Source organism: Sebastes umbrosus, chromosome 19 (assembly GCF_015220745.1).
Source record: "Sebastes umbrosus isolate fSebUmb1 chromosome 19, fSebUmb1.pri, whole genome shotgun sequence".
NCBI lineage: Eukaryota > Metazoa > Chordata > Actinopteri > Perciformes > Sebastidae > Sebastes > Sebastes umbrosus.
The window spans coordinates 13065366-13092255 of NC_051287.1; the positions used below are offsets into that span (position 1 = coordinate 13065366).

At 45.7% G+C, this 26890-nt stretch overlaps 1 protein-coding gene across 1 annotated transcript; it reads right to left on the reverse strand.

Moving 5' to 3' along the window:
* Positions 1–2419: 2419 nt before the first annotated feature.
* On the reverse strand, positions 2420–26890 carry notch1a (notch receptor 1a). The gene is made up of 34 exons (XM_037753169.1): positions 26645–26890; positions 25140–25221; positions 18067–18329; positions 17636–17974; positions 16526–16648; positions 16184–16417; positions 15400–15555; positions 15127–15312; positions 14860–14973; positions 14120–14233; positions 13769–14002; positions 13567–13677; positions 12149–12341; positions 11899–12044; positions 11679–11792; positions 11008–11127; positions 10754–10906; positions 10431–10659; positions 10132–10333; positions 9885–10038; positions 9618–9802; positions 9338–9470; positions 8976–9233; positions 8770–8882; positions 8091–8662; positions 7556–7996; positions 7305–7450; positions 6969–7182; positions 6761–6845; positions 6464–6626; positions 6020–6318; positions 5764–5911; positions 5557–5654; positions 2420–4883 (listed from the first exon to the last, which is right to left on the reverse strand). The coding sequence occupies exons 1-34, from the start codon at positions 26700–26702 to the stop codon at positions 3636–3638; spliced, it is 7428 nt and encodes a 2475-aa protein (XP_037609097.1). The 5' UTR covers positions 26703–26890; the 3' UTR covers positions 2420–3635.

The following is a 26890-nucleotide window of genomic DNA, read 5'->3' on the forward strand; positions in this document are numbered from 1 at the left end:
TATTTATTTTGCACAATTTAAGACTATACAACATCACAAAAAAATAAATGAATAATATAAAGTGCAGGAAGAGGCAAAAACCCCACTGGGCTTATCTGAAGCCTCCACCTAGAGACAAGATTAATATAAAGAAATAATATGACTACATAATAGTGATAACAAACAATTAGGACAAGATATATACAATAACAACAATAACAATACAGTAAATATATCAAAATTGAATATTGTAATTCAAGTGTTCTGAGAGAAAACTAGACTTCTGCACCTCCTCATGGCTCTGTTTTCAGGCTTTAGAAAATCTAGCCTGTGACGGGAGACTTTGACCAATCGCAGGTCATTTCATTGAGAGAGCGTTCCTGTTGGCTGCGCTCCGGTCATGTGACCGAAACTTGGCGTTCCTTCACCAGATTTTACAATGGCAGCGGCGGCGGCGGCGTCACAAACTTTCTCATTTTACAGCTAAACCGTGCACTACAAGATGATTCTGAAAACATTTGAGGCGAGAAATAGGCATTAACGTAACATAATATTGATTCATATTTAATCAGCGCTGCCTAGTTTGACCGTTTGGTCGGAGTTCACGAGTGATTGACAGCCGGCTCATAGATGGCAGCTGGATGGCAGATTCCAGATCAGCTCTGATTGGTTGTTTTCCTCCGGTCTGTGAAATCTCGCATATGCCGTTAGGAGCACCGGAGGACACCGGAGGACACAGAAGCACATCATTTTTCTAGTTGGACCATTTGGCCGGAATTTGCGAGTGAGCAGCAGACCTCAGATCAGCTCGTACTGCTTAAAAAAATAAAAAACGTTAAAGAAAATGGTTAAATTTAGCACCAAATCTGTGTAACAAATGGTATCAACCCAAAGATTGCTGCAACAACTTATGAGACATAATAGAGCATGGGAATGACCATCATATACTTCCATTTTAATGTTCTTAGGTCTTATACACTTTCACAATTCATTTTAAATAATTAATTAATTCATGTTTATTTCATGTTTATTTCTAGAACAACTTGACACACAGTGCTGAGCTGCATCTCAAATTAATCCTCAGGTTTCCAGCTTTCAGATGATGTACACCACTTCTATCTGACAACTACTGTTGACCTGCTATCTCCCCCTAAAGACCCCTTGTACCCCCCTAAAAAAAAGACAAAAATGGGTCTATTGTGGGTCTCAGAGGGTTAATTAAAAAGCCTTAATCTGTGGCATGTGTAACCCTCATCCTACTGACAGAGGTTTACATTTGTACATATCTCACAGGTGCTTTATTCTATTATGCCAATTTTTCATGACATTGTCAATTTGTTCCTGATGACGTCATATCATTGTTCTCTGTTTCTGTTAATTAGTGTTTTAGAAAAAGAACAATGTATTGGGGTCCTCAAATAGAATAAGTAAATGAATGTTTGTTCTGGGTCCTAATTTAAAGTATGACACATTATCACGGGGGTAGGAGTCAGTCATTGTGGAAGAGACAGACACACATTTCCCCATGTGCTCTGTCTATTTCTGTTTTACCCAATATGCAAATTAACTGTAACTTTCCTAAAATAATATGAATCTGTTTTATTTCTTCAGATGACATTACTTACATAACTAATACTGTTTTGAGAAGCTATATGTTTACGTTTTGCAATGATGGTTGTTTCCTACGGTAGTTTATTCTTGGGGTCCGAGTCGGTATTCCTTGTATGTTAAATACAATATGTAGGTAGGATGAGGGTTACGTGATGAATGAGATGTCACTGATGATCCTTGGTCAAGATTCAAGACTGTTCAAATTCAATTTCAGCTGTGCATAAATAGATTTTTCATACTCAATATTCCACATAGTCCATGGCTTTAATCTTAAAATAACAATGCAACCCCAGATAAGTATGAAATGCATATAGAGTAGCTATTACAGGTAACCTAAACAATGGCATTTAATGTGGCGAGATGAACAGGCATGTATATGAAGTATGGTGCTTCATGTGTAGACTGAATTCCACTCTTAGCATTTCTTATTTATGTCTTTTTCTAAGGATTCAGCATCTATCTTTACAACCACTGAATACCTACTTTAACAGGTAGATTATGTAGGCAAACAATGACACAAACAGCCTGTTACTGGTAAATGTTTTTATGGTGGCATCCGCACATGTATTCAAGTTTAAAATCTCAGAGGAAATAAAGTGGAATGATTTTCATCAACAGCAGTGATGTTATCCTCTATCTGAAATCTGTTATCCTCACTGTGATACTATCAGGCTATCACCACCAGAGGGCAACAGACACCAACGCCTGTGGTGACTTTACTTTTCACATTAAAGGAATAGATGATGCATTCATTTTGAGGAACTACAGATGAAATGGCTACACTGTCAGCCACATAATATTACAAAAAAATAAATTTAAAATAAGAAACAATATCTTAAAGCTTAACAGCAGTTTTTATTGAATCAAGACAATTTTTTACAAAACATTTTTGAATCAGGAAATACTTCTTTGCAAACTACAACTTTGCTTGACCTTTTGATTTTGAATTACATCTTTTCTTAAAAACATCTCTGAATTAGTTTATAAAACATGACATTTAGACATCTTAAACCACACAAAGTGCAGGTGATGTCGTTAAACACACAAACAACAGGTCCCCATTTCTTCTTCTCCTCGAAGACATATTTTTTTTTACAAGAAATCTCACAAATACGTTGCTTTTCTTAGGAAAAACAAAAAATCACACTGGCACTATTTGAAACTGTGGCGAATGTAACATTTCAACTTTTCTACGACAGGTCTGCAATTTAACACTTTACAGGTTAAACACGGTAACCATAATCACTGATTTGGGATATAATATGAAATAAAGAAACGTCATAAATTATCACAAATCAATTACTCAGCACCAGCCAAGACCATCATTCAATAAAAAATAGGCTCAGGTTGATTTAGATGCATTTTGAAAAGCATCTCTCAACTCATATGGGATATTTCTTCTGTGCTTTAAGGTCTCTGTTACCTCCGCTCAGTTACTCTCTCTATCATTTTGCCAAGAAAGGACAGTGTAGCGAGCAACATCATGAAAGGTGTGACGTTATATATAAATATTTGATCATCATCTAACAGACTCAGTGATAAGACTTAGTGAAATGTAGTTCAGTAACGAAACCTGTGTCGTTTAAAAAAAGACAAAGGAGGTTAAAATATAATTAATACTGAAAACTTTAAAATAATCTATAAAAGTCGAAAAAAAATCTGTACAAACATAAAGCAATAAAAATACAAATTTGTGAAGACCGAAAGATTAAAATAAATCCAGTGAATATAGCAACACAAGACACAAATAAATAGCCAGTGTACACATCTAGGAGTCTTCTCTCTGATATACACTCCTTTAAAAACGGTTTCTAATCTTCCCATACATAACAGAACAAAAACAAAATAAAAAAGCATAAATATAAAAGCATCTTCTTTATATTTCAGGTCAAAAAAAGCACATAAATAAATACAAAATTACTAAAACTGTTCTTATCGTTAGTATAAAAACTGATAATAATAAAAAGGGAGCATCTTCAGTCTTTAGGCAGGTTCGTCACTCTTTGTTTGTATATATATTTGAGTTCTGTCAATTTTACAAGTCTCTACTTAAACTGGTCTGGGATCAGATTCATCTGTGAATGGATGCTTGTAGGCGGGCTGGAGATGCCTTCCGACCAATCGGACATGTTGGAATGTGGGGACGAGCTGGACCACTGGTCGGGGGAGCCGGGGGAGGGCGTTAGAAACGGGTGGTCGGGCACCTGTAGCTGGTGGTTAGGTGTGTTGTCCATGGGCCCAGAGTAGCTGTGCTGGGAGGGAGGGGTGAGAAATTGGTTGCCGAGGATCTGCGTCTCCTGGGGCATTACGGTGAGGATGGGCATCGAGCGGCCGTTGTTCTGCTGCATGTCGGAGCCGTTGAGCTCCACGTTTGGGAAGCTCTGGTTGAGGGACTGGCCAGCTGATGTGGAGTTGGAGTTCTGGTGCTGGAGCTGCCGCGAGTGAGCCTGCTGCATCATGTGTGCAGACGAGCCGAGGTGGCTGGTCTGCAGGTTCTGGTAGCCCATGATCTGAGATAGGGTGGCGGTGCTGACGCCGTGCAGGGCGCCCATCATGTTGTGGGATATGGTCGGTGCCTGGGTGAAGCCTCCTTGCTGGCCTACACCTGGGTGCATCCTGGAGATCCAGTCACACTGGCCTCCTCTGCTGCCGCCTATGGATGCCTGACTGCCGGGGCTGGACACGGGCATGTGGGAAAGACGGGGTGGGTTATGGTCAAATGTCATGCAGCCCATATCCTTACCCATGCTCATCTGGCCCATGTGGTCTCCATTGCCCTGTAGGTGATTTAGAGACATAGGTGGGGACTGCTGGAAGGGTGACGTCATGGGAGGAGAGGCCACATCAGACAGGTAGCCATGCGGCGACTCGAGGGAATCGACCGGGGAGAGGACAGCTGACGAGTCCAGCAAGTTACCCTTCCCGTCCAGCGACTTTTTCTTCTTCATTCTATTATCTTTGCTTCCGTCCTTCCCTCCTTTTCCGCCGGCGCTAAGCTTGCGAACCTTCTTGACAGACAGGGTGGGCTTGAGGCTGCTAAGGTAGTCATTGGGGGAGCAGAGAGGTGGGGAGAGGCTGGAGGCGCTGAGGGGGCCGCCTTGAAGCCCGGGACTCCTAACCACGTTGTACTCGTCCAGAAGGCGGACGATGTCGTGGTGCATGCGCTCCTGGGCGATATCTCTGGGCAGCTGGTCGAGATGGTCGGTGATCTCACGGTTGGCGAAATGTTCCAGAAGAACTTTAGCTGTCTCGAAGCTACCTTCACGGGCTGCGAGGAAGGTTGGTGTCTCCTCCTAAAAAGCAAAAAAACAGTTAATACTCTACAGCCTATATACCAGCAGGGTTGGGTAGTAACTAGGGCTGTCAATCGATTACAATATCATTCATCGCACATTTTTTATCTGTTCAAAATGTACCTTAAAGGGAGAGCTGTCAAGTATTTAATACTCTTATCAACATGGGAGTGGACAAATATGCTGCTTAACAACACTAAACAATGACAGGCACTGCATTTAGCATAAAAATATATGTTCAAATCATAAGATGGCAAACTGCAGCCCAACAGGCAACAACAGCTGTCAGTGTGTCAGTGTGCTGACTTGACTATGACTTGCCCCAAACTGCATGTGATTATCATAAAGTGGGCATGTCTGTAAAGGGGAGACTTGTGGGTACCCATAGAACCCATTTTCATTCACATATCTTGAGGTCAGAGGTCAAGGGACCCCTTTGAAAATGGACAAGCCAGTTTTTCCTCGCCAAAATTTTGCGTAACGTTGGAGCGTTATTTAACCTTCGAGCTTGATAAAAAATGTGTGATCAATTTGCGATTAATCACGATTCAATATTTTAATCGGTTGACAGCCCTAAATCGGACCCAACCCTCGGTCACTACTTCACTACTGTGAATGTGACGGTGTCAATACTTGTCAAAAAGCTCCATCACAGTCACATCATTTCACATACCTTGTTGTCTTGCATGTCTTTGTTAGCACCGTTTTTCAGCAGCACCATAGCAGCCTCCACGTTGTTTACGGCCGCGGCCCAGTGAAGAGCAGATTTACCTGCAGAGGGAGAAAAAAAGGGTGAGGGTTGATTATCATAACAGCTCAGCACACTGGCAGGGATCTTTATGGACTGTGGACATGATGGGTTGATAAAACGTGAGCTTACCAGAATCATCGGTGGCGTTAGCATCTGCGTGGCAGTTGATAAGCTCTTCCACCATGCCCTCAACCGCCAATCTGGCTGCAAGAATCAGCGGTGTTGTTCCGTCGTGCATGCGGGCGTCAAGATCAGTGGCGCGATTTCGGATTAAAATCTGCAGGGACACAGATTTGTTTCGTTAAGTGCTTATGAACTGCTGGAAAAACTTTATCAGAAATCAAAGCCAGGAGAGATATAAGACTCTTGTGGAAGGAGATGTTACCTGGAACACTCCCTGTGCATCTGCAGCCACAGCGGCGTGGAGCGGAGTGCGGCCCATGTTGTCCTGAACGTTGGCATCGGCGCTGGACTCCAAGAGGCGTTTGGCAGCGTCAGAGCGGGCGTAGCGAGCGGCCAGGTGGAGGGCAGTCTCGCCGGTGCGGTCAGTCTGGTTGTGGAGGTTGGCGCCCTGGTAAATGAAGTCAGAGATGATTTCAGCTGAGGGATCTTCTTCCTCTTCACTGTTACCCGTCTCCAGTCCTCCGCCGCTGCAGGAGGCGATCATCAGGGGAGTGAAACCGTCTGAAAGAGGAAGGGAGAGGATTATAATGAGTTCTCAGTCATGTGTCTGTCAGCGTTTACAAAATATTACAAAATCTTTTAGGGGGTTTTCATGATACACAATGATAAATTATTCTGTAAATCATCTCATAACACAAGTACACACCTGGTCCTCTGACGTTCACATCCATGCAGTCATTCTCGATCTCTCCCTGAGGAGGGGTAGGAGCGATGGAGGCAACACGCAGGTCAGCTGCATCCAGATGTTGCTGTGTCCATTTCCTGTGGTCAGTGTGATCTCTCAAATCCAACATGGCCTGCTCCTCAAACTGAAAGACAACACCAACCATCACAACGTCAGCATAGGTAGCACACGTGGAAACGGATGAAATGGTAAAACATGGTTTATTTCGATTTTAGAGATAGATAGATAGATAGATAGATAGATATTGTTTTTTCTTACCCTGAAGCGTCTGCAGTCCGGATCCTCTTCATCCCATTCATTTTGATTGTCATCCATAAGATTGATGTCAGAATTTTTCATGGGCCTGTTGAAAAGAGGAGGCAGGTTAGTTACATGACATCAAATACAAAAGACACACTGCTGCCAGTCAGGGCTGAGAAAACACCCAGCTGTAGGTAGACTGCCTTCATATTCAAAGTCTCCATACCTCAATCCAACAGAATCCTCTCCCAACGGCTCTCTGCGTTTCTTTTTGCTGGGCTCCGACGCTTTGAATCCTTCAGGAAACCAGAGCTGGCCGTGCTCTCGTCGCCTCTTACGGGACACCAGAACGCCAAGGCAGATGAAACCCAAAGCAGCCAAACCCAGGAAGACTACATACATGGGGTAGAGCTCTGGAGTGGAGGGTTTAGGTCTCACACCTGGAAAGATAGTCAAAGTGTGTTACTTAGGATTTCAACCATTTTTTATATAACACATCAAATATATATATATACACAGTATATAGTATATATATATACAAAAGGGGCTGGAGATGACTTACTGGTGACAGCTTCAATATAGGGAACATTGAGATTGCCGCTGGTTGCCAGCGCTCCAAGGAAGGCAGCTACATCTGTGGCGCTCTGGAAGCATTCACTTGACTGCTGGTAACACTGACGGTTGTCAATCTCCAGGTACACCACAGACCTACAAGCAGAAATGGAAACATTAACATTCAACACTTCTGTAATGCAAATCATTATAGATATGTTCTGCTAATGAAAAATACACATAAAGAACTGTGGTGCCTACCCTTTGATCTGCACAGGATCCAGTTCTCTGCGTTTCCGAGGGCTCACCATGGCAGACACGCTCTCCTTCACTTGACCCAAAACATTGGCCGGCACTGAAGTCCACTCGGGCCATCCGTCGGCGGATCGCTTCAGCACGTTATGTTTGACGAGGTCCTGTTCGTTGCCATAGTAAGGGAAGATCATTGGTTCTCCTTTGGCGTCGCGGCGGAACACCACGTTGGTGTGGAGAACGCTGCTGATCTCTCTGAGGAAGGTCGAAGAACGATTTTTAAGCTGTTCGGGGGCAATGTGGACCACCAGGACTAAGTGCCCATCTGCCAGCTTCTCTGGCATGTTGTTGGCGCAGTCCAGGCCGTCCCATTCACATTCGGCATTGTTGCAGCCCTGGTCGCAGTGACCGTCAGCATAGTGGTCTTTACAGTACTGGTCATACAGCGGGCTGGAAGAAAAGTAGGAGATTAGGTTAGCATTCTGACAAATCCAAAAATATTTCTACGACACAAACACATTTTTTCTCTGTTTTCTACACTTACTTGCATTGTCCTTCCTGTCCCTGACAATCAAAGCCATCATAGAGACACCCAGGGCTGTTGCACTGGCCATCACACTTCCCATCGTTAAAGTAGCGCCAGCACTGCAAGGCCGCAGAGCAGTTTTGCCAAGGGTCGTCAAAATTAAGCGAGCAGTCTCCTCCATCCCAGCCGCAGGCGTGGTTGTTGCACAGCGAGTCGCAGATGTGGTTCCCGGCCCACTCGTCACACTGAGGAATCTCGCAGCTGACCTCCACTTCCGGAGGTGGGGTGATGTCCCGGCCGAAGCCTCCGACAAAGGAATAGTCCAGGATGTGGCACAGCAGGCCGTTGAAGTTGCTGGGGCAGCTGCACTGGAAGAAAGGCACGTCTGGGGTGATCTGGCACGTGCCGCCGTTGTAGCAGGGGTTGGAGATGCAGAGGCTGTCGGTGGGGGTCTGGCACTCGGGCCCAGTGAAGGTTGGTGGACACAGGCAGCGTGGGCCGAGGTGGCCCGACACACATGTACCTCCGTTCCTGCAATTCAGACTCCCGCAGGAGCGAGAATCATACTCGCAAGAAGAGCCGGTGAAGCCCTAAAGCGACAGAAATGGACAGAGGTTATGATCATTGTGCTGAAAAAGGGTAGTCAAAGTATCTTTAAAGAGCCAATGGTCTGAGTGGATCATATAGGTGTACTCACAGGTGGACATTTGCAGATGAATCCATGCGGTGTGTTACTGGCAACAGCACATGTCCCTCCATTTTTGCAGGGTCTTCCTTTACAGCCATCAAACACTTTGTCACAACGTTGACCTGGAGAACAGAAGCAAAATGTCACTAATTGTTCACCATTCAGACACTGCACACGCAGGGATAATTGTCTTGTTACGTGCTGCTGATCAGTACCTGTATATCCAGTGCGGCATTCGCAGCGGTAGCTGTTGGTGAGCTGAATGCAGTTGTAGGACCCTCTGGGGTCGCAGGGGTCCGACAAACACTCGTTGACGTCACCTTCGCAGCGCTCTCCTACGTAGCCTGCCGGGCACACGCACTGGTAACCTCCGATGCGGTCTACACACTTGCCGTTGTTGAAGCACTTGGGCTCGTGGGTCAGTGGGTCGCTGGAGGGGGTGCAGTCGTCCAAATTGATCTCACAGTGGACACCTACGGGGGACAGAAACGCTGCGTTACAAAAATATTCCCATCCTCATTTTTGTGGTGATTTCTTTGCCGATGTATGACTTTGATTGTGCTATGCAGTTATATACCTTGTGTTCCTCTGGGACAGGAGCACTTGTATGTGTTGATGAGGTCGATGCATGTGCCTCCATTCTGACAGGGCTGTGACTGACATTCATTGATCTCTTTGGAGCAATTTACACCGTGGTAGCCGGGGACACACTGACAGAGAGAGAAAAGGGAAAAGAATCGTTATAGGAATTATTAATTATTTGTTATGATCACACTTTGTACAGTAACTCCCAACTGTCCAATAATCTCCCATCATATCTGTAGATGTGTATTTCATTCCAGTTTAAATCAACCTACCTCACAGCTGTAGCCTCCCAGATAATCTGTACAGGCGGCTCCGTTCTGGCAAGGATTGGGTGAGCATTCGTCCACTTGTTCCTGGCAGTAACTCCCGGTGTATCCGGCCTGGCAGCGGCAGTAATGAGTGTTTCCAGCATCCAGACACTGGCCCGAGTTCCTGCACAGGTGAGCCACCTCCACCCCTGATATCAACGAGGAAGGAGTTACAGAATGCCACACACAGGACTGTAGATTTAACACATGATGGACAATAACTTATCGTACCTTGCTGTTTGGCTGCGACCTCACAAGACACACTGGGGATGTCACAATAGAGACCAGTCCACCCAGTCTGACACTGGCAGGTGTAAGAGGCTCCCTGCTGCCAGCATGTACCTCCATTTTTACAGGGGGATGAATCACACCAGCGCACAAGATTCTAACAGGGAAAGAAAGACAGAAAATACTTAATAAACTGTATTTAAATTCATGAAACCACCACACAATGAGCCTGACAAAAGATGATTTCTACCTGACAATTGACTCCTGTGTAGCCGTGAGGACAGGTGCACTTGTACGTCCCATAACCGTCAAGACAGGATCCCCCGTTGAGGCACGGTTTGGAGTCACACTCATTGATATCATATTGGCAATAGCTGCTAGTGAATCCAGGCAGACACAGGCAGGTGAACGCATTAATTCCATCCAAACAAGTGCCACCGTTAAAGCAAGAGCTGAAGAGACACAAGAAAATAAAAATGTTAAAACCTCATTACACTTGCTTTGGGCAGGTTAAATAAGTACAGACAACATTTTGACGTGTTGAGCTACCTGTCAGTGCAGTCGTTGGTGTTGATCTCACAGTTGATGCCACTGAAGCCAGGCGGGCAGGTGCACGTGTAGCTGTTGACACAATCGGTGCAGTTGGCGCCATTCCTACAGGGGTTACTCACACACTCGTTTATGTCCTGCTCACATCTGCCACCACGAAACCCGGGCAGACAGGTGCACGTGAACGTGTTGATGCCGTCGCGGCACAGACCACCGTTACTGCAGGGATCTGGAACACAGAAAAGAGGAGATAGAATAAGCATTTTCTAGTTTTTAATTGTGGATAACATGAGAACTTGTAATGGTGGAAATCTGTTCCTTACTTGGTTTGCAGTCATCGGTGTCTGTCTCACACTTCTGGCCAGTGTAACCAGGCTGGCATTTGCACTGGTAGCCACCCATAGTGTTGTGGCAAACAGCAGCGTTGCGGCATGGACTCTTCACACATTCGTTGATATCGATCTCACATGTTTGACCTTGAGGGGAAGAGAAAGATAGTTAAAGAACAGTTAATCGCGTTGTCCAATGGGTGGATAAAATAATGGAGAGGTAGAAAAATGGATCGATGGATAGATACCTTGCCATCCTTCAGGGCAGATGCAGGAGAAGCTCTGGTAGTCTTCAGCTTCCTTGCACACTCCACCGTTTTTACAGGGTCTGGGGCTGCAGGGCGCCAGCAGTATCTCACAGTTTTCACCTGGTGGCCGAGAGAAGAAAACATCAGTGTTTGCATGGTAAAAAAGGAGCAACTGCTTCAGACTCAACACCAAGTCACAAAATGCATATTCAATTTCCCAGTAAAAGGTTTCATTTTGAAGTAAATTTCTAAATCCCAGTTTCTATCCCACTTCCTTATCCATTTCCATGACGACTAAGCCAAACAGGAAGGGCCTTCCTGTTTCCTGCTATTGTGCGATCACAGACAGGAAACAGGACGTGGCGGAAGTGGGAAAAGGGCTTGGAGCAGACTCCAGTTCTCCGGCTTATATTAGCCACTGTGTTATTCCAAAACACACACACATACTGTTATCCCTGCAAAGCAGACAGGCCGATCTTTCCACACAGAGATGCCAAAAACAGACATCCCAGTTTGTGGCCATTGAGTGATGTTTTCTAAAACAACATGTGATAGGACTGGATAAGCCTTCTGTGTGGAAAGCGGAAGATTGTCCTTACATTTTCAGACCTGTGCAAACAGCTAACTAAATTAAACAACCCAGGTAATAGTGCAGCAGCTACATGTCGTACCAGTGTAGGGCAGCAAACAGTTGCACTTGTATCCAGCCACATCATCGATGCAGGTGCCCTGGTTGAGGCAGGGGTTGGAGGCACACTCGTTGATGTTAGTTTGACAGTTAGGTCCTACGGTGGCAGGATTAGAGAACACACTTGGGGTTAGATATAGGCTAACAGGGCACACACACATTCTCAATGAGCAAAGGGAGCTACAATAAGTCTTGTAACTGACCAGTGAAGCCGGCTCTGCATGTGCAGTGGTATCCGCTGGTCATGTCCTTGCAGGTTCCCCCGTTCATGCACGGGTTGGACTCACACTCGTTGTTATTGATGTCACAGTTGGGGCCGCTCCAGCCAGAGTCGCAGGTACATTTGTAGCTACAATGCAAACGAACAGTCAGGTCAGTGGTGCTTTTCTTTTTAATTTGATGAGATTTATGTGTTGCTGCTCATCCATTTTTTAATTTTCGATCTGCGCTCACCCATTGATGAGGTCCTGGCACCGGCCGTGGATGCAGGGGTTGCTACCACACTCGTCCACCTGAGACAAACAGGTGACGTCGTTGTAGCCCTCTGGGCACAGGCAGGTGAAGCCGTTGATGCCGTCGACGCACGTGCCTCCGTTGTGACAGGGGTTGATGGCGCACTCATCGATGTTGATGTTACACATTGTTCCTGAAGGCACGGATAAGATATGATTTTAGGACAATGCAGCATGAATTGATAAATATCTACACAGCTGGACACTTTGCTTTCTGGTGTGGTGTTCTTTGAGGCTTCATAAAGCTGCTAGCTGAGGTGCACTGTGTGGCTTTTGGACAATAGGGAACACTAAAGACTCCCTAAACATTCAACAGGCAGAAGATGTAGCGGCTCCAATGTGTGCCTAGCCTGGCGGCCCCTGGAGGCCCTTTTGCCTCTCCTCCATTGATTGAATGGGGCCCTGTTGAATAGGCAGAAGGAGGGTTTCAGCTGGATCTGAGAGGGGGAGGTGCTGCCAGGAGGTGGGGGGGGGGGTTGCAGCTTCTCTCCCTATTCACACACAACACCCCCCATCCAGGGAGGACTTACCTCACCCAGGGCTGTTTACAGGGGACAGAAGGCCAGACCCATTTCACACACGGCCGAGTAACAATTAAACCCCCCTCTGATCCCCTACCCAGCTCCCTCCTCCGCTGCTCTTCATCAATCAGGAGGGGAGGGGCCCAACTGCCTGATCTTCAGTTACAATAGTCCTCTGTCCCTCTGTGTGTCTCAGTCCCGCCATGCCCTCCACACTCACCCCGTCAGCACAAAAAGATGGAGGGGAGGAAGAGAAGAAGGAGGAGGAGGAGGGATGCACAGAAGCCTGCACACACACACTTGTCCCTCCCTGCCCCCTTTTCTAGCACACAGCCACTACCAGTCAGAACCGGCTCTGTTGGGCCATGAAAGGGAAAGGAAGAGTGGTCCACTTGTTGGGATTAGACTTTGTCGCTGAAGTTTTATATATTGGTGCATTACAGGTGGACATGTGTCGGTGAAGTAAGTGAGATATTTATGGCATTTGTGATGCAGTTACACACTACTAAACATCAGATATGTGATTAAAGGCCAGGCTCTTTTCCTTTTAAAGTATCACCTTACAGACTCTTTCCAGGCTCCACGTCACAACCTTTTCAAATGGCAAACAAAGTTAGCGCTTTGTGTGTGTGTTTTGTGTGTGTATCAGGTTGGGGACTGTGTTCCTTTCTCTACCCCCCCCCACCACCCCACTCTCCATCCCCCCCATCCCACACAGGCAACCTGACACCATTGTTCCGCAGGAGACCCGCCAGCCACCTGTCCTACCTGCCCCTCCCAAAGCTCAGGGGACCCCCCCCCCTCCCTCCTTCGCCTGTAAACTCCACCCAGTGCTCACCTGTGTAGCCGGGCTCGCATGCACACTCGTAGCCGTTGATTTTGTCGATGCACCTCCCGTAGTCGCAGGGTTTGCTCTTACAGTCGTCCAGGTTAACCTCGCAGTTGAAACCTGTAGATTGGAGCGCAAAAGGATGTGTGAGGAAAATCTCAACGTTTTTAAACTGCAAGAATTTGTCGGATGTTGATGTCTTAAGTCTCACCTGCGGTGCCTTTGGGGCAAGCACAAATATATGTGTTCTCCCTGTCTTGGCAAGTGCCGCCATTCTTGCAGGGCTGGCTCAGACACTCATTGATGTTGGTCTCACACAAGCGGCCAGTGTAGCCAGGGCGGCAGTAGCAGGTGAAGGAGGCTAGGCCGTCCTTGCAGGTGCCATAGTGGCAGGGGTCGGAGTAGCACTCGTTGATGTCAGTCTCACAGTGCTGCCCTGTGTAACCTGGACAGGAAAAACATAGTATTTAATAGAATAATAGCAATGTTCATTTGGAGAGAAACTAGAAAAATTAGAAGAAATTTGTCAAGAAAATTCAGAAAAAACAATTGTTGTTTTTACCTTCAGCACATTCGCAGGTGTACTTGTTGGGACCATCGGTGCACTTAGCTCCATTCTTGCAGGGGGTGCTGGCACACTCGTCAATGTCCACCTGACACAGACTCGCTGAAAAACCTGCATATACATAGAACAAAATACAGAATTCAAACTTTTCTTCAGATTATTGCTTGAATGTGTGAAAGTTATATTCTGTATATCATGGCTACAGTGTGCATAATGCAACAATGGAGAACAGAAAAAACTAATTTGCATCTGAAGTAGGTCTGCAGGACACTGGAGGTCCTAACGAACCATTCCACAACACTCCTTCCACCCCCCTCATCCTCCTCCTCCTCGGCTCTTACTGTGCAATGAAATCTTTCTTTCAAACCACAACACAATGGCATCCAGCTCACCGGCCATAAACCAATCCCGCCCTCCCCCAGTTTTGGCGCTAAGCTCTAACACAAACTCTCATGCCCGCCAAATATGCTAATGCTTCTGCAATCTGATCCGCTCTGTCTTGTTCACCCGCAAACCCTTCGGTGACACTACTAGAGGAAGTAAATCATTTACATTCAATCTGTGAACCATATATGGTGTGTTACACTCATTGACAGTATACTCATTGAGTTAATGATCAGCTCTTTTATAGCCTCTTCTCTGCTCCCATTGTCTCACCAAAAAAGGGTTAAAAAAAAAAACCTATTTCTTTTACTACATTAACTATCATCTTTAATATTCCCTGATATTTTTCTCACCTTTGGGGCACTCGCAGTGGAAGGAGTTGATCTTGTCGATGCACTTGCCATTGTTGAGACAAGGTTGGCTGGCACACTCATCTGTGTTGATGTGGCAGAACACACCCTCGTATCCTGAAATCGTGACGAAAAAAGAGTTACTAGTGAAACCATGTTTTCTTTTCTTACCCTAGTCAGGATTTAATAATGGTCCAAAATTACAAATATTTGTGCATTTAACTATCCCCTTTCCCTCCCCATGCAATATAAACCAATGCTCTTTCTTACCTGGCATACAGATGCAGTGGAACCCTCCAATCTGATCCAGGCAGGTGGCGTCATTATGGCAAGGGTTAGACATGCACTCATTGACGTCCATCTCGCAACGAGGTCCTTCATATCCTTGAAGACACTTGCACTGGAAAGAGCCTTTGGTGTTGAGGCAGCGACCGCCGTGTTCACAAGGGTTGGCGCCTACAACGTTTAAGACACAAGTTGTCACGCATATGTGGTAACTTTATGCATAATAATTTCTAAACTATACCAGATTAGTTAACTTACCGAGGGCGCACTCGTCAATGTCCAGGTTGCAGGCTGACCCGGTGTAACCTGGGGGACAGGTGCAGATCGCCTTGCCGTTGACTGGGTTGGTGTCACAGTTGGAACCCTTTTGACACGGATTGCTGATGCAGGCGTCATCAAGGTGGCAGAGCAAACCTGTGAGTGCCACAAGAGCAGATTTTCATCAAACTGTATCGTTACTAGGGCTGTCAATGTTAACGCAATATTAATGCATACTTGTTTTAATGCCACTAATTTCTTTAATGCATTAACGCAACTTGCGATTTTTTAGGTTGTAGCAGGCTCAGTTTTAAACGTAGATTGAAGATATTGGTATCATTGAAACCAGAAAACCTAAGGAATCCATTGGTACCAACTATGTCATACTAGCTTGTTGCGAAGAAGGCTAAATAATGCTCCAAACTTACATTAAATTTTGGCGAGGAAAAACCGGTATAGCCATTTTGAGTCATTAGAGCATTTGAGCAGTACCTGTGAGTTTTTCTGGACAATATTTGTCATTGTTTTGTGTTGTTAATTGATTTCCAATTATAAATATATACATACATTTGCATAAAGCAAGTATATTTGCCCACTCCCATGTTGATAAGAGTATTAAATACTTGACAAATACCCCTTTAAGTTACATTTTGTAACAAAAAGTGCGATTAATCACGATTAAATATTTGAATCGATTAACAGCCCTAATCATTACATTTAATCACTTCATTGAGATCATAATCTACGTGTACAGTATGAATGGGAAAGCCACAAATAGTCGTACCTGTGCGTCCATGAGGACACTCGCAGAAGAAGGAGGCTACGCGGTCGTGGCAGGTGGCGCCATGGTAACAAGCCGCGCTGGCACAGTCGTCGATGTTCTCGCTGCAGTCGTCGCCCGTCCACCCGTTGACGCAGACGCAGTGGTAGCTGCCGTGAGTGTCGTGGCACGTCCCTCCGTTCTGGCATGCGTTGGGCATCAACTCACACTCGTCCACATTTTCTGTGCAGTATTGACCTGAAAGAGTTTATAGAGAAAAAAAAAGCATGAGGGGAAGTTTATAAATGTTTTCTTTGTACACATTTCTGATTTCATTTTAAAGTTATTCTCAAAGTAAAAGATCACCTGTGTAATGAGGTGGGCACTGGCAGTTGTAGGTGTTCACACCATCCACACACATACCACCATTCTGGCAGTTGTGGCCTGGACAGTCATCGATGTTATGCTCACAGTGCGGACCCGTGAAGCCTGATGAACAGGGAGAGAACGAGACAAAAAGAGACACGATGTGAAAAAGTGGGGAAGAAAAAGATCTATCAATATTTGCTTTTAGTTAATAATAAGACCAATCCTTCCTCGGGTTATCAGTGTGCACTTAAGAGAAAGATAAGCTGTCTATATCCTCGTGGCAGACTGTTTTAATGCCCTGCAGATGACAGAGCAGCTTGTGTCCTCCTCAAACATCAAAGACTTGAGTGGGTGTTTTACAGCCTCGATAGTCTGATTAACTATCAACCCGCAGCTCTGCAGGTGCCCGTGCAGCTCCGCTATCAAGCTGCATTCCAGCACGGACACCCACGAGAGACACACAGCGTGGGTTAAACTTTAACACACAAGCCCACAATATCCCTCATTCATCTGCATATATAAACAACTCGCTCTGTGCCGGTCATAGAGCACTCAGGCAGACTAAGTAATAACAGAGAAATAGAAATGTGCTTGGTACGATGTGGTTTGGCGAGCAAAAACTCTTCACAGCTGCAGTCCTTGCCTCTAAAAGGCAGAAACCACAATTGCTCAAAATTAACCAAAGTTTTACACAACTCTGCAACGGCTTTTGGGTGCCAACGCAATAAAGACGCCACACACACATTTAGCTGGAAAACAAGTCATTTGTGTGTGTGACCTCATGAATAGGGTGTGTATATCTATACGTTTATGTGTATGTGTGCACCCATGGTGTTATGGGGGGCTTGCTTTTGATTATCAGAAGGAAACGTCTGTGTGACTGCATCCTGCCAGTGGAGGCTGGCAGAGAGAGATGGGAGGGAGGGGTAACCAGAGACTACTCATTCCACTCAATCAGATTTTACTACAACAACAGGCCGCTTCTGAGGTCAACTGATGTAATAGGAAAACAGACGTGTGGGTTTTGTTGCTGCACTACAACTCTATATGTCAACAGAAAATGTGTTCTGCTTATTTATGTGTAGATACGTTTTTGTTTTTTTTTACCTGGAAGGCAGCTGCAGTCATAGGTGGTGTCTCCCTTCTGCACACAGGTGCCTCCATTGTTGCACGGCGAGGGGCTGCATGGCATGTAGGGCGTCTCACAGTGTTGGCCGGTGTACTCATGAGGACAGCGGCAGTTGAATGAGCCCACCTCGTTCACACACACGCCACCGTTGAAACAGGGGGAGGGAGTCTGGGCGCACTCGTTGACGTCTTGCTTGCAGGTTTGACCGTGGAAGGCCGGCGGGCAGGTGCAGATGTAGGTGGAATCGAAGGCCGAGCACTGGCCGCCGTTTGCGCACGGATTGGACGCGCATGGGTTGGCGAGCTGGCAGGTTTTACCTTGAAAAACAACAAGCGAGAGAGTCATTAATCATTATGGTTCATGGTGAAATGATAAAAAAAGAAGGAGAGATAGCATTGTATCTACATACCTGACCATCCGGGTGGGCAGCGGCAGCGGAAGACTGTGAGGGTGATGAGATCACACGTTCCTCCATTGCGACAGGGGGAGTTCATGCAGGCGTGGTTGGTGGGGGTCAGGCATAGCCGGTCGCTGAAACCCAGGCGGCACACGCAGCGGAAATCAAACGTGTTGCCATGGGAAACGGCGCGGCATTCGCCACCGTTGCGGCAGGGTGAAGGGCTGCAGGGGCTCGGGTACTGGCACCGATTGCCTACGTAGTCACCGGGACACCTGGGAGCAGACAGTGAAGGGGGAAGAAATGATTAGAAAAAACAATTTTTTTGCTTAAATTATGGGAGCAATTATCTAAACAACAGGGGAATAAGGGGAGGGACTAAAAAGTTTCCCTCCCAGGATAAGTCCCACTTCAGCGGGACAGGGACAGCATGTTGTTCTAGTGTGTCTCTCTGGATTAGACCCCCTCAGAACCCTGAAAACACATTCTGCCGGGACAACAGACGCCACTAAATAGTCTAGCCGTAGCAGCCCGTTCCCATCTACCTTTCGCCCCGGCGCTGTCCACACTCATCCTGAATGACTGTAGAGATCAAGGGGACTGTGCCGGCTCTGGATGTCCTATATGAAGCACTGCATTCAGGCCCTAAGCCCCTGGGTGCTCCCCTCTCATCCAGACTAAGGATGGATGCTGCTACAGTCACATAGCTCAAACTGAAGCTGGCCTCCCTATTTTGCAGTGTCTGGGTGGTAATACATTTTCCCCAAAAAACAAATTACAAAAGGAAACTGCTCAGACATCATCTGATATGCAGCTTTTGCATCATTTAAGTCCTGTCCGTCGCGTGTAGGAACCTTTAAAGTCAGCAAAAAAAAGTGTTTATGTTTGAATTGGGGCTTGTGTGGGAGTGTGTAGTTGTGCATTATGAGTGTTTATGTGTAAAGGGAAGGCATCTGTTGGCCTCCGAGTATCTCCACAGGGAGCAGGTGCGCATGTTAATGAAGGCAGCTGTTGGACAGGACTCCTCCTTCTCCTCCCCCCTTATCCCTCCTCCCTCCCTCCCCTCTGTCCCCTTGTCAGATGGGGGTGCTGACAAGCCAACCTCTTCTCCAGGGACATAAAGAACCCATGTGAAGTCAGCTGTTGCAACTTCTGTCTCTTCACCCCCCCATCAACCACCGACCACATTCATTCTTAATTCCTCTCTTCCTTACCTGTTCCTCTTTTAATTTCCTTTTCTTCTACGCTAATACTGACTCTTCTTTCCCTTCAGTCTCTGCTTTCACATTTTCATTGCTCTGTTTTTCTGTCCTGAGTTGACTTTTTACAACTCCCAGCAGTTTGCTTTTTACAGCGTTCCCCTTATGTCACATGGGACTGCTGAAAGCTCCCTTGTTGACTTAGTTAGGTGAGACCAATCAGGGAGTTTTTAACAGTGCCGTGAGCCCCGCAGGGAGCCCAGACAGCTCCAATTGGCAGAAGATTGTAAAAGCATTTTGTGGAGGCTTTGAAGCTTCTCCTGCTTCCCATCTCACTTTACCATAAAAACACACTGAATAATCACTGTTTTCATATAAATTCCTCACTCGGTTTAATGAAACAGATGTTGTGAATGGTGTGTGTGTCATCCCACGCTAACTAACTGTAATAGATCCTCTTTGTCCTGAAGTCAGTCCGGTCTGAGATAAAGATCCACCCACACGCTGAAAAGCTAAGCAGCACACACCACGGCAACAGGTCTCTCCCGGCGATGCAATGTCCCCTCAGGCCAGAGCAGATGCTTCCCCGACCTCTGACCCCAAACACTTTTGTGACTGTGGGATGGCCTCTTTGCCTTCTCTCCCCTCTCTCTTGTCTCCCCGCTGAGCCTGATCTACCATCTGCCACTCTGGGGTGACTTTATCCTCCGACACAAAACCAGCCCCACTGTGTGCTGGAAATGCCACTGCTGTGGAAAATGTTATGCAAATGGCTGAGGGTGGCGTACAGTCATTATGTGAGTAAGAGTTTTTACCGCCTTGGTTTTTCATTCATGTTGTTTATGAACGTATAACATCATCATCTCTCTTCTCACTCTCTTTAACACTCACTGCCCCCTTTTTCTCTTTAAGTGGCCATTTGTTTCGGCCTTTTGCTCCTCATTCATTTTGTCTAGTTAGCTGATGTTCCCTAAGATGTGTCTAATCATTAGCCAATGGCTGACCCTTGGGGTCCACATCTGTTAGTGAGACCAAGAACAGAACAGAGGAAATGAGAAATGTACTGGGCCTGAAAAGGCTCTGAACTCCCACCGCACTTTACTGGGATCAGTGGGTTTGATATTGCAGTAGGAGAAATAAAAGCATGAATAATAGCTGTACGTACAGTGATATATATATATAAAAGTAAGTTAATGGATTCTTATTCTCCTCTCTCTCAAGATGTACTTTTCTAACAATATTAAGTACAAAAAACAGCACAGAAAAAGTATGAATTTCAAATATTATGTCGGCTTCGTGGAGTTAAATCTTGCAAAATAGAGTGTCGTAGTGTCATAGTGTCATAATGAGATTATTTTGATAGTGATTAAGCTATTTCCTGTGTCACTCTCTAAAAGGAGTGACGTGGGGAAGATTTATGAGGATCAGCCGCAGACAGACCTGAGCACCTGCTCGACTAATGACTGATCACTTTCACGCACAAAATACCAGTTAGCAAACACCATTAGGGTTGTAACTTCAACAGTGTCTGTGTGTGAGTGAGCAATAGACCTTCTACTGGTTCTACTGGTGACAGATTCATGGAGACATCCCACCTCACAGCGAAACAAGGGAAAAGCACCTGCCTGCCACTCCCACTTCTTACGATGGTTATCAGCGACAACACATCTGCTACAGCCCCTCAGGTCGCTATTAATCAGGTCAGCACATAACGTGTAAACACTAGGGCTGAACCCTCTCTGTCGTTTTGGTTTTAGTCCACTAAGATTTCTTTAGTCAATTAGTCATTCTTTAATGCTTTTTCATGACTTATTTCTAAGAAATTTATGAGCACATCTCTGATAAACACAGGATTTAAAGTGGAGATTTGCAGAGAAATTCCGTTTTACAGATCTATCGATTAAATCAACTAATCAACAAAATCATATGAGTGTGAATTAGAATTTCTTTGGTCGAGGACACATCATCCTCAGTTTAGATCTGAACTGGGACCAGCTCTTCCCAGTCTTTCTTGTCTCTCGTAGCAGATGTACTAATTTGTAGTATGGTGACATTAGGGATAATGAGTGGTAACTCTTTAACTGGTAGCATTTCCTCTCATGGATGTAGTTAAAACACAGATAGGGAAGAACTTGTATTTACCCAGCTGCCCCATGCCCCTGTGGTGCAACAACCTGCCAGAAGAGTTTCTACATTTGACAGCCGGGGCTGGTGCATGTGAACTTTCAGCACCCACTCGAGCCGAATAGCTTCTTATCTGTGTGCTGTGACAGCTTTGATCGCCCCGCTCTGAGGATCTCCAGACTCACAGGATCCTGATCTCTGCCCGGTCTACTCTGAGGCCCGCGCCGACGCTATATGTGGAGAAATGTGTGTCTCTGTCGCTTTATGAGGTTGTTCTTAAGATTGAAACTCAAAATCAACATAAAGAGCCCCACCAAGCTCATTCACTGCTTCATCAGAGGGGCCCTGGCATCTAGGGAATGGGCCCAACCAGGGGAGTGGCAGCCTCAGAGCTTAAACCCCAATAAAAGCCCCACACCAACAGGCACACTTGACCCAGCCGTGCACCTGATTCTCTTAAGCCCACATGGAGCTGAGCCTTAACAGAGACCTGGCCCGGTAATCCTATAGGAGGACAAATGAAGAGCGACATTCCTCCTTGAGGGAGAGTGGAACATCTTTTTTTTTTTGCGGTGCCGGGCTCGCTCTAGACGGTCTTTACGGGTGAGACATTTTATCATCAATATGCAACACCAGACAGCTCCGTGCAAGGTCACAGATGTCTGACTACACCGACCGCTTTCAATTTTCTGCGTCTATTTCTGTCAGACGTCTTGCAGTATTCGAGACATGTAGCGAGACAGTTGAGATGTTTATTATTAACAGTCACCTCGGACCAAAACAGTGTCTATTTCAGCAAAGCAGCATCGACACTCAAGTCAGTCATGCAAAGGCGGGGTTGAGGGCAACAACCTTTTAACCTCGCAGTGCCCTCAACCTGACTGTCTCACAAATAGAAGCTAAATTTGACTCAAACGACGCTTTGCCTGTGCCCTTACATGTTTTTAAGCAGCCTACATTACAAGATGACTACAGCTGCATGAGAAACAGGAAGCCCCAGACCTTCAGATAACCTTTTACTTCGCAGAATCATGACCGAGGGCTTCCCCATTACGGTTGTTTCTGTGTGTCTAGGTCATACCACCACATACTGAAGTACGGTGTTAAATCAGCTTTCCCCCGAACTGAAGCTTTTTTTCTTTTGACGAATTAATCTGTGGAGTAAATATGATTTTTAGAATAAGCATAGCAGCCTTTAAAAGTTGATGTCTTCAATCAAACAAACTGAATGTCTTTTCCTCATCTATGTTTTAAGGATTAAAAAAAAGATGGAGAACATATTTGTTGATACTGTGTTTCCATGATGTTTGTCCAAAGGCAGAGTGGAAGTCTCATCTGTCTATGCCAATGATTTTTTTGTTGTTGTTGTAAAATAATGAGCCTTATAATTCATAAAATGAAGGCATTACATCCGGTCCCTGTTACGCAGTTTGCCAGACAGCCTGAAAACCTTTTTGTTAACTTCACATTTTCTATTGTTGACTGCTCTCTGCCTTTGCAGGACAGATACAAGCTAACCCAATCAACCTCAAGCAATTTAATAAACAGGACACAAGCCAGTTCCTGTTTTTGGGGATGCTCCACATTGAAAAGCTTTAAATTAAGGTTGACTAATTTTAGAAACCAGGAAGGACAGAACACATCCTTTCTGCATCCTTGGAATACCCATTTTTGTCCCAACACGATTTGTAATCCCCCGCTATCTGTAAGAAGACATCTGATTATCACAGTTTACACCGAGCCTAACCTTGTTCTCCATGCCAGCATGTGATTTCACTCTCTGCTCTCTCACACCCCGTGGGAACGGCGCTGAAAGAGGATTTAAATCTACCTTACCACTCAAATCTGTGTCGCCACATGCTCAGACGAAAGGCTGCACAAAACCGCAGCGCACAACATGACTCACCGGTAACTTCAAGAAGTGGTTTTGAAGCATTTTGGCCTTCAATTTAACAACAAGGGCCGGGAACTGCAACATCTTAACCTCACAACAACTCTGAATTTGGGACATTGCTACAGTGTCAGCCTCTTTTTCACACGTGTGCAAAACATCAGTTTTCCCCAGGTGGACTTTCCACTCATGCTACCACAGAATTCCTAACTGTACTTGCCAGTAAATGTTGCACACAATTCAAATAGTGATGAGAGACAAGTTGGAGCATCATTGGAAGCCCCCTTGGTATAGATAGACGCTACGCTCTGAGCCCTTGAGCGCTGACTGAATCTGCCAGTGCACCCCGTGACTGATGGCTGCTTGGCTTGGCAGGGATGAATGATTAACGAGAGGAAAAGCGAAGGAGGAAGAGAGAGGCGAGGGTGGGTGAAGTGATGCTCTTATCCTGTCTGTTTTTAATTGGACCGAGCAGAGATGGAGACCACAATAACAGCTTTGTAGAGGAGGAGGAGGAAGAGGAGGAGGAGGAAGGTGGAGGGACAGTTTCTGGGTGCACACGTGCGGAGGTCTGTGTGTGTGTGTGTGTGTGGAGTGTGCAGATTAGATATTGTGAATTGGTGGCCCTGGGCTAGCAGCGTGGGCTCTTCAATAGCTCCCCCCTTGTCCTTTGCAGACCAGAGAAGCGCCTGCCATGCATGACCACATGCCCAGAGGGTAAACCAGGCCACCCCTGAGCTTCTTAGATAAAAAAAATTATGCCACAACTGGAAATCACAATGAGTTCAAAGAAATCTCCCCTCAGAACAGACCACAAGTAAAAACCAAAAACTGTGATCCGCTTTTGTGTTTTTTCACGAGAGCATTCGAGGTGAATCAGGAAGCTCACAGACTCACACATAGGTCAGTTAAAGGTAATGTTAGCAAATCAAGTGTCTCACCCACAAACTATTAACGTCAATCCATACCCTAAACAAATAGCCCACAATCTGCCCTTCTGTCCGTTCCCACTTGTTTGCCTTCAAAATTTCTGCACTTTATTCCAATTAATCTCACTCTCTTGACATCCAATCCAATTACATTTCACAGCCATCTGGCTTTCTAATGGAGATCACAAGCGGGTGAGGTGGGGGTGTCCATTCAGAAAGCAGGAGACAAGCCTTTTGGAGGGAGGGGGGAGGTGTGTGGGGGGGGGGGGGTTGTGGCAGGGGTTTGGTGTGTGTTGTGGTGTTTGGGGTGGCTGTGGCATGATGGGAAGCCCCACTCAGATTAGTCACACAGCATTATTCTGACTGCAGGACAATGGGTGACGGGCGGCGGGCGAGCCCCAGCTGTCGCCCATGAAAGGGCAGAAAAACAAGATTTAGGACTGGACGCGTCCTCTCACTTCGCTGCTGAAGGGGTCCTGCATTCATTAACGGGGCCTACTGATTGAGAGGGGTGGGGGGGATGGTGGGGGGGTTTGGGCTTTTGTCCAGCTCCCCTTCTCTCACCTCTCTGGAGCTGCACTCTCTTTTTTATTTCTTCACTTCTTAAACTCTTTTCTTTTTGGAGGGGAATGTGTGCAGCCTCGCGGAGCAATGTGGCTCCTGGAGCGGTACAGGAGCACACCAGCCCAGAAGAAACTCAAGGGGCCTCCGGTTGCTGGGCACGGGGCCCGCTCAAAGGCTGGAATGAAAAGGGGGGAATATGTGGCCCCTCTTTTTCTTTTCCAACCAAAAAGCACTTTCAAGTACCAAAATTACACTACAGACTGCATAAATTTCACACACAGCTCAGAAAGATAACAGGAAATGCTAATGCTTTGTGGTCGTCTGCACTGCTTCAACATCTGGAGCATCACATGTTGCTGCTTTTTTTTTTTTACTTACTTGCATTCTCCATTTCCATTAGAGGTGGATTCACATCTTCCTCCGTTCAGGCATGATTCAGTGGGCAGGGAGCATTTTAGACCTGTTGATGAGTACATGGAAAATATTAAAACACACATCATGAACTCACAAAGGCAAAACAGCAGATGTTGGAGCCACTATTAAACTAGCTGTTAGGATTAACAAGGATTAGTGTGGAAATTATTCATCAGTGAGATTTTTTTTTAATACATCTTTTATTCACAGGAATTTCTTAATGTACACATCCTTCAATCTTTAATTGATTTGTTACACACAGTTGTCCGTGGGGGATATTGGGAAGCTTGTGCTGTGGACAACCGGTGAGGCCATAGAGCGCGTGGTGCGTGAGGAGGAGGAGGAGGAGGAGGAGGAGGGGGGTGCGCACGCTTTTGCGGGGAAAGCGCGCGGCAGCTGCGGGGCTCAGATGCGGGACAAAAGAAATCAGAGTCCAGCACGAGCCATAAAACACTCTCCTCGGGGCATTGTTTACCGGCAGACGGGAATAACAGCACCACCCCCCCACCTCCACCTCACAACACTCTCCCACACCCACACATGCAGACAAAAGGTGCCCTCCCCCCCCCACCGCGTCCACACGCACCCCAACACACGCACGCACTTCTATTATCTCCCATGTTATTTAAAACCAGTTTTAAAACCTACATCCAGATATCTTATTCTTCATTAAATATAGTTGCAAGACAAAACTGACCATAAAATGATGTTTTTTTTTTGCTAATTACTTGTTGCATTAAAAGTGCTCCTTTTTTAGTCAGGATGTAGATGTTTTTAGGTTTCCAGTTGTACTAACTTATTATTTGTATTCCCCCCTGTAGCAATATATTGAGCTGTATTGAACAAATATATGATCTTAAACTTTTTAATTTGCTTCAGCCTTTTCTGTTAAACTCCAAAAATGAAAGTGGATTGAAAAAAATAGATTATTTTGACTTGGTCAATGGTCTGCATTTTGATCCACAGATCAGGTCCAATTACATTACCTCTTTCTTTTTTCTTAGGAGAAATCCTGCACAGTGCAAATAATAAATGCCCCCCCCCCCCCCCCCCCCCAATATTGATTACAAGTAAAGAGGAAAGTATTCTTAATTATGGTACCAATATGGCTGAATGGTGCAAACCAAAATAAACAGTTGCGTGTAAAATAACTTTCACAAGCGCACAGTGGGGAAGTGCAGCAGCCAAAGCAGCATTTTGGCTTCTGCACTTGTAAATTCATTCCCACGGAACCAAGAAACGCTCTTAAAGTAACTCAATAAAAAAGTTTCACTACATTTCATCAGCTTCTAGTCAACTTGTACAGCAGCTCAAATAGAGTTAGTAGCCTGCTGATCACGTGAATAAAGCCATTCTAACCATTCACTAACTTCTTCAAAGTCTAAATTCTTGGAGGTATTTTCCTCAGTCATGCTCTCTGCACACTCTCTCTGCGTTGCAACACATCTTTTAGTAGAGTCTTTCTTTACCTTGTGAGATGACGATTGCAGGAATCAGAAATGTTAGTTTCACAAAGAAACGATACATTCCTCCTGTTCAACTTCACAGATGTCGTTGACTCCCACGTAGGGTTCGCATAGATCCGCAGTTTGGTAACACTCCAGGTGCTCAATAAATATCCTTGTGTGTGTGGAAAAAAACAGGTAAATCCAGCAGTGAGAGAGAGGAAAGGTCTTCAAAAGGAGCTCATAGATGTTAACCTGGTGCTTTCCGAG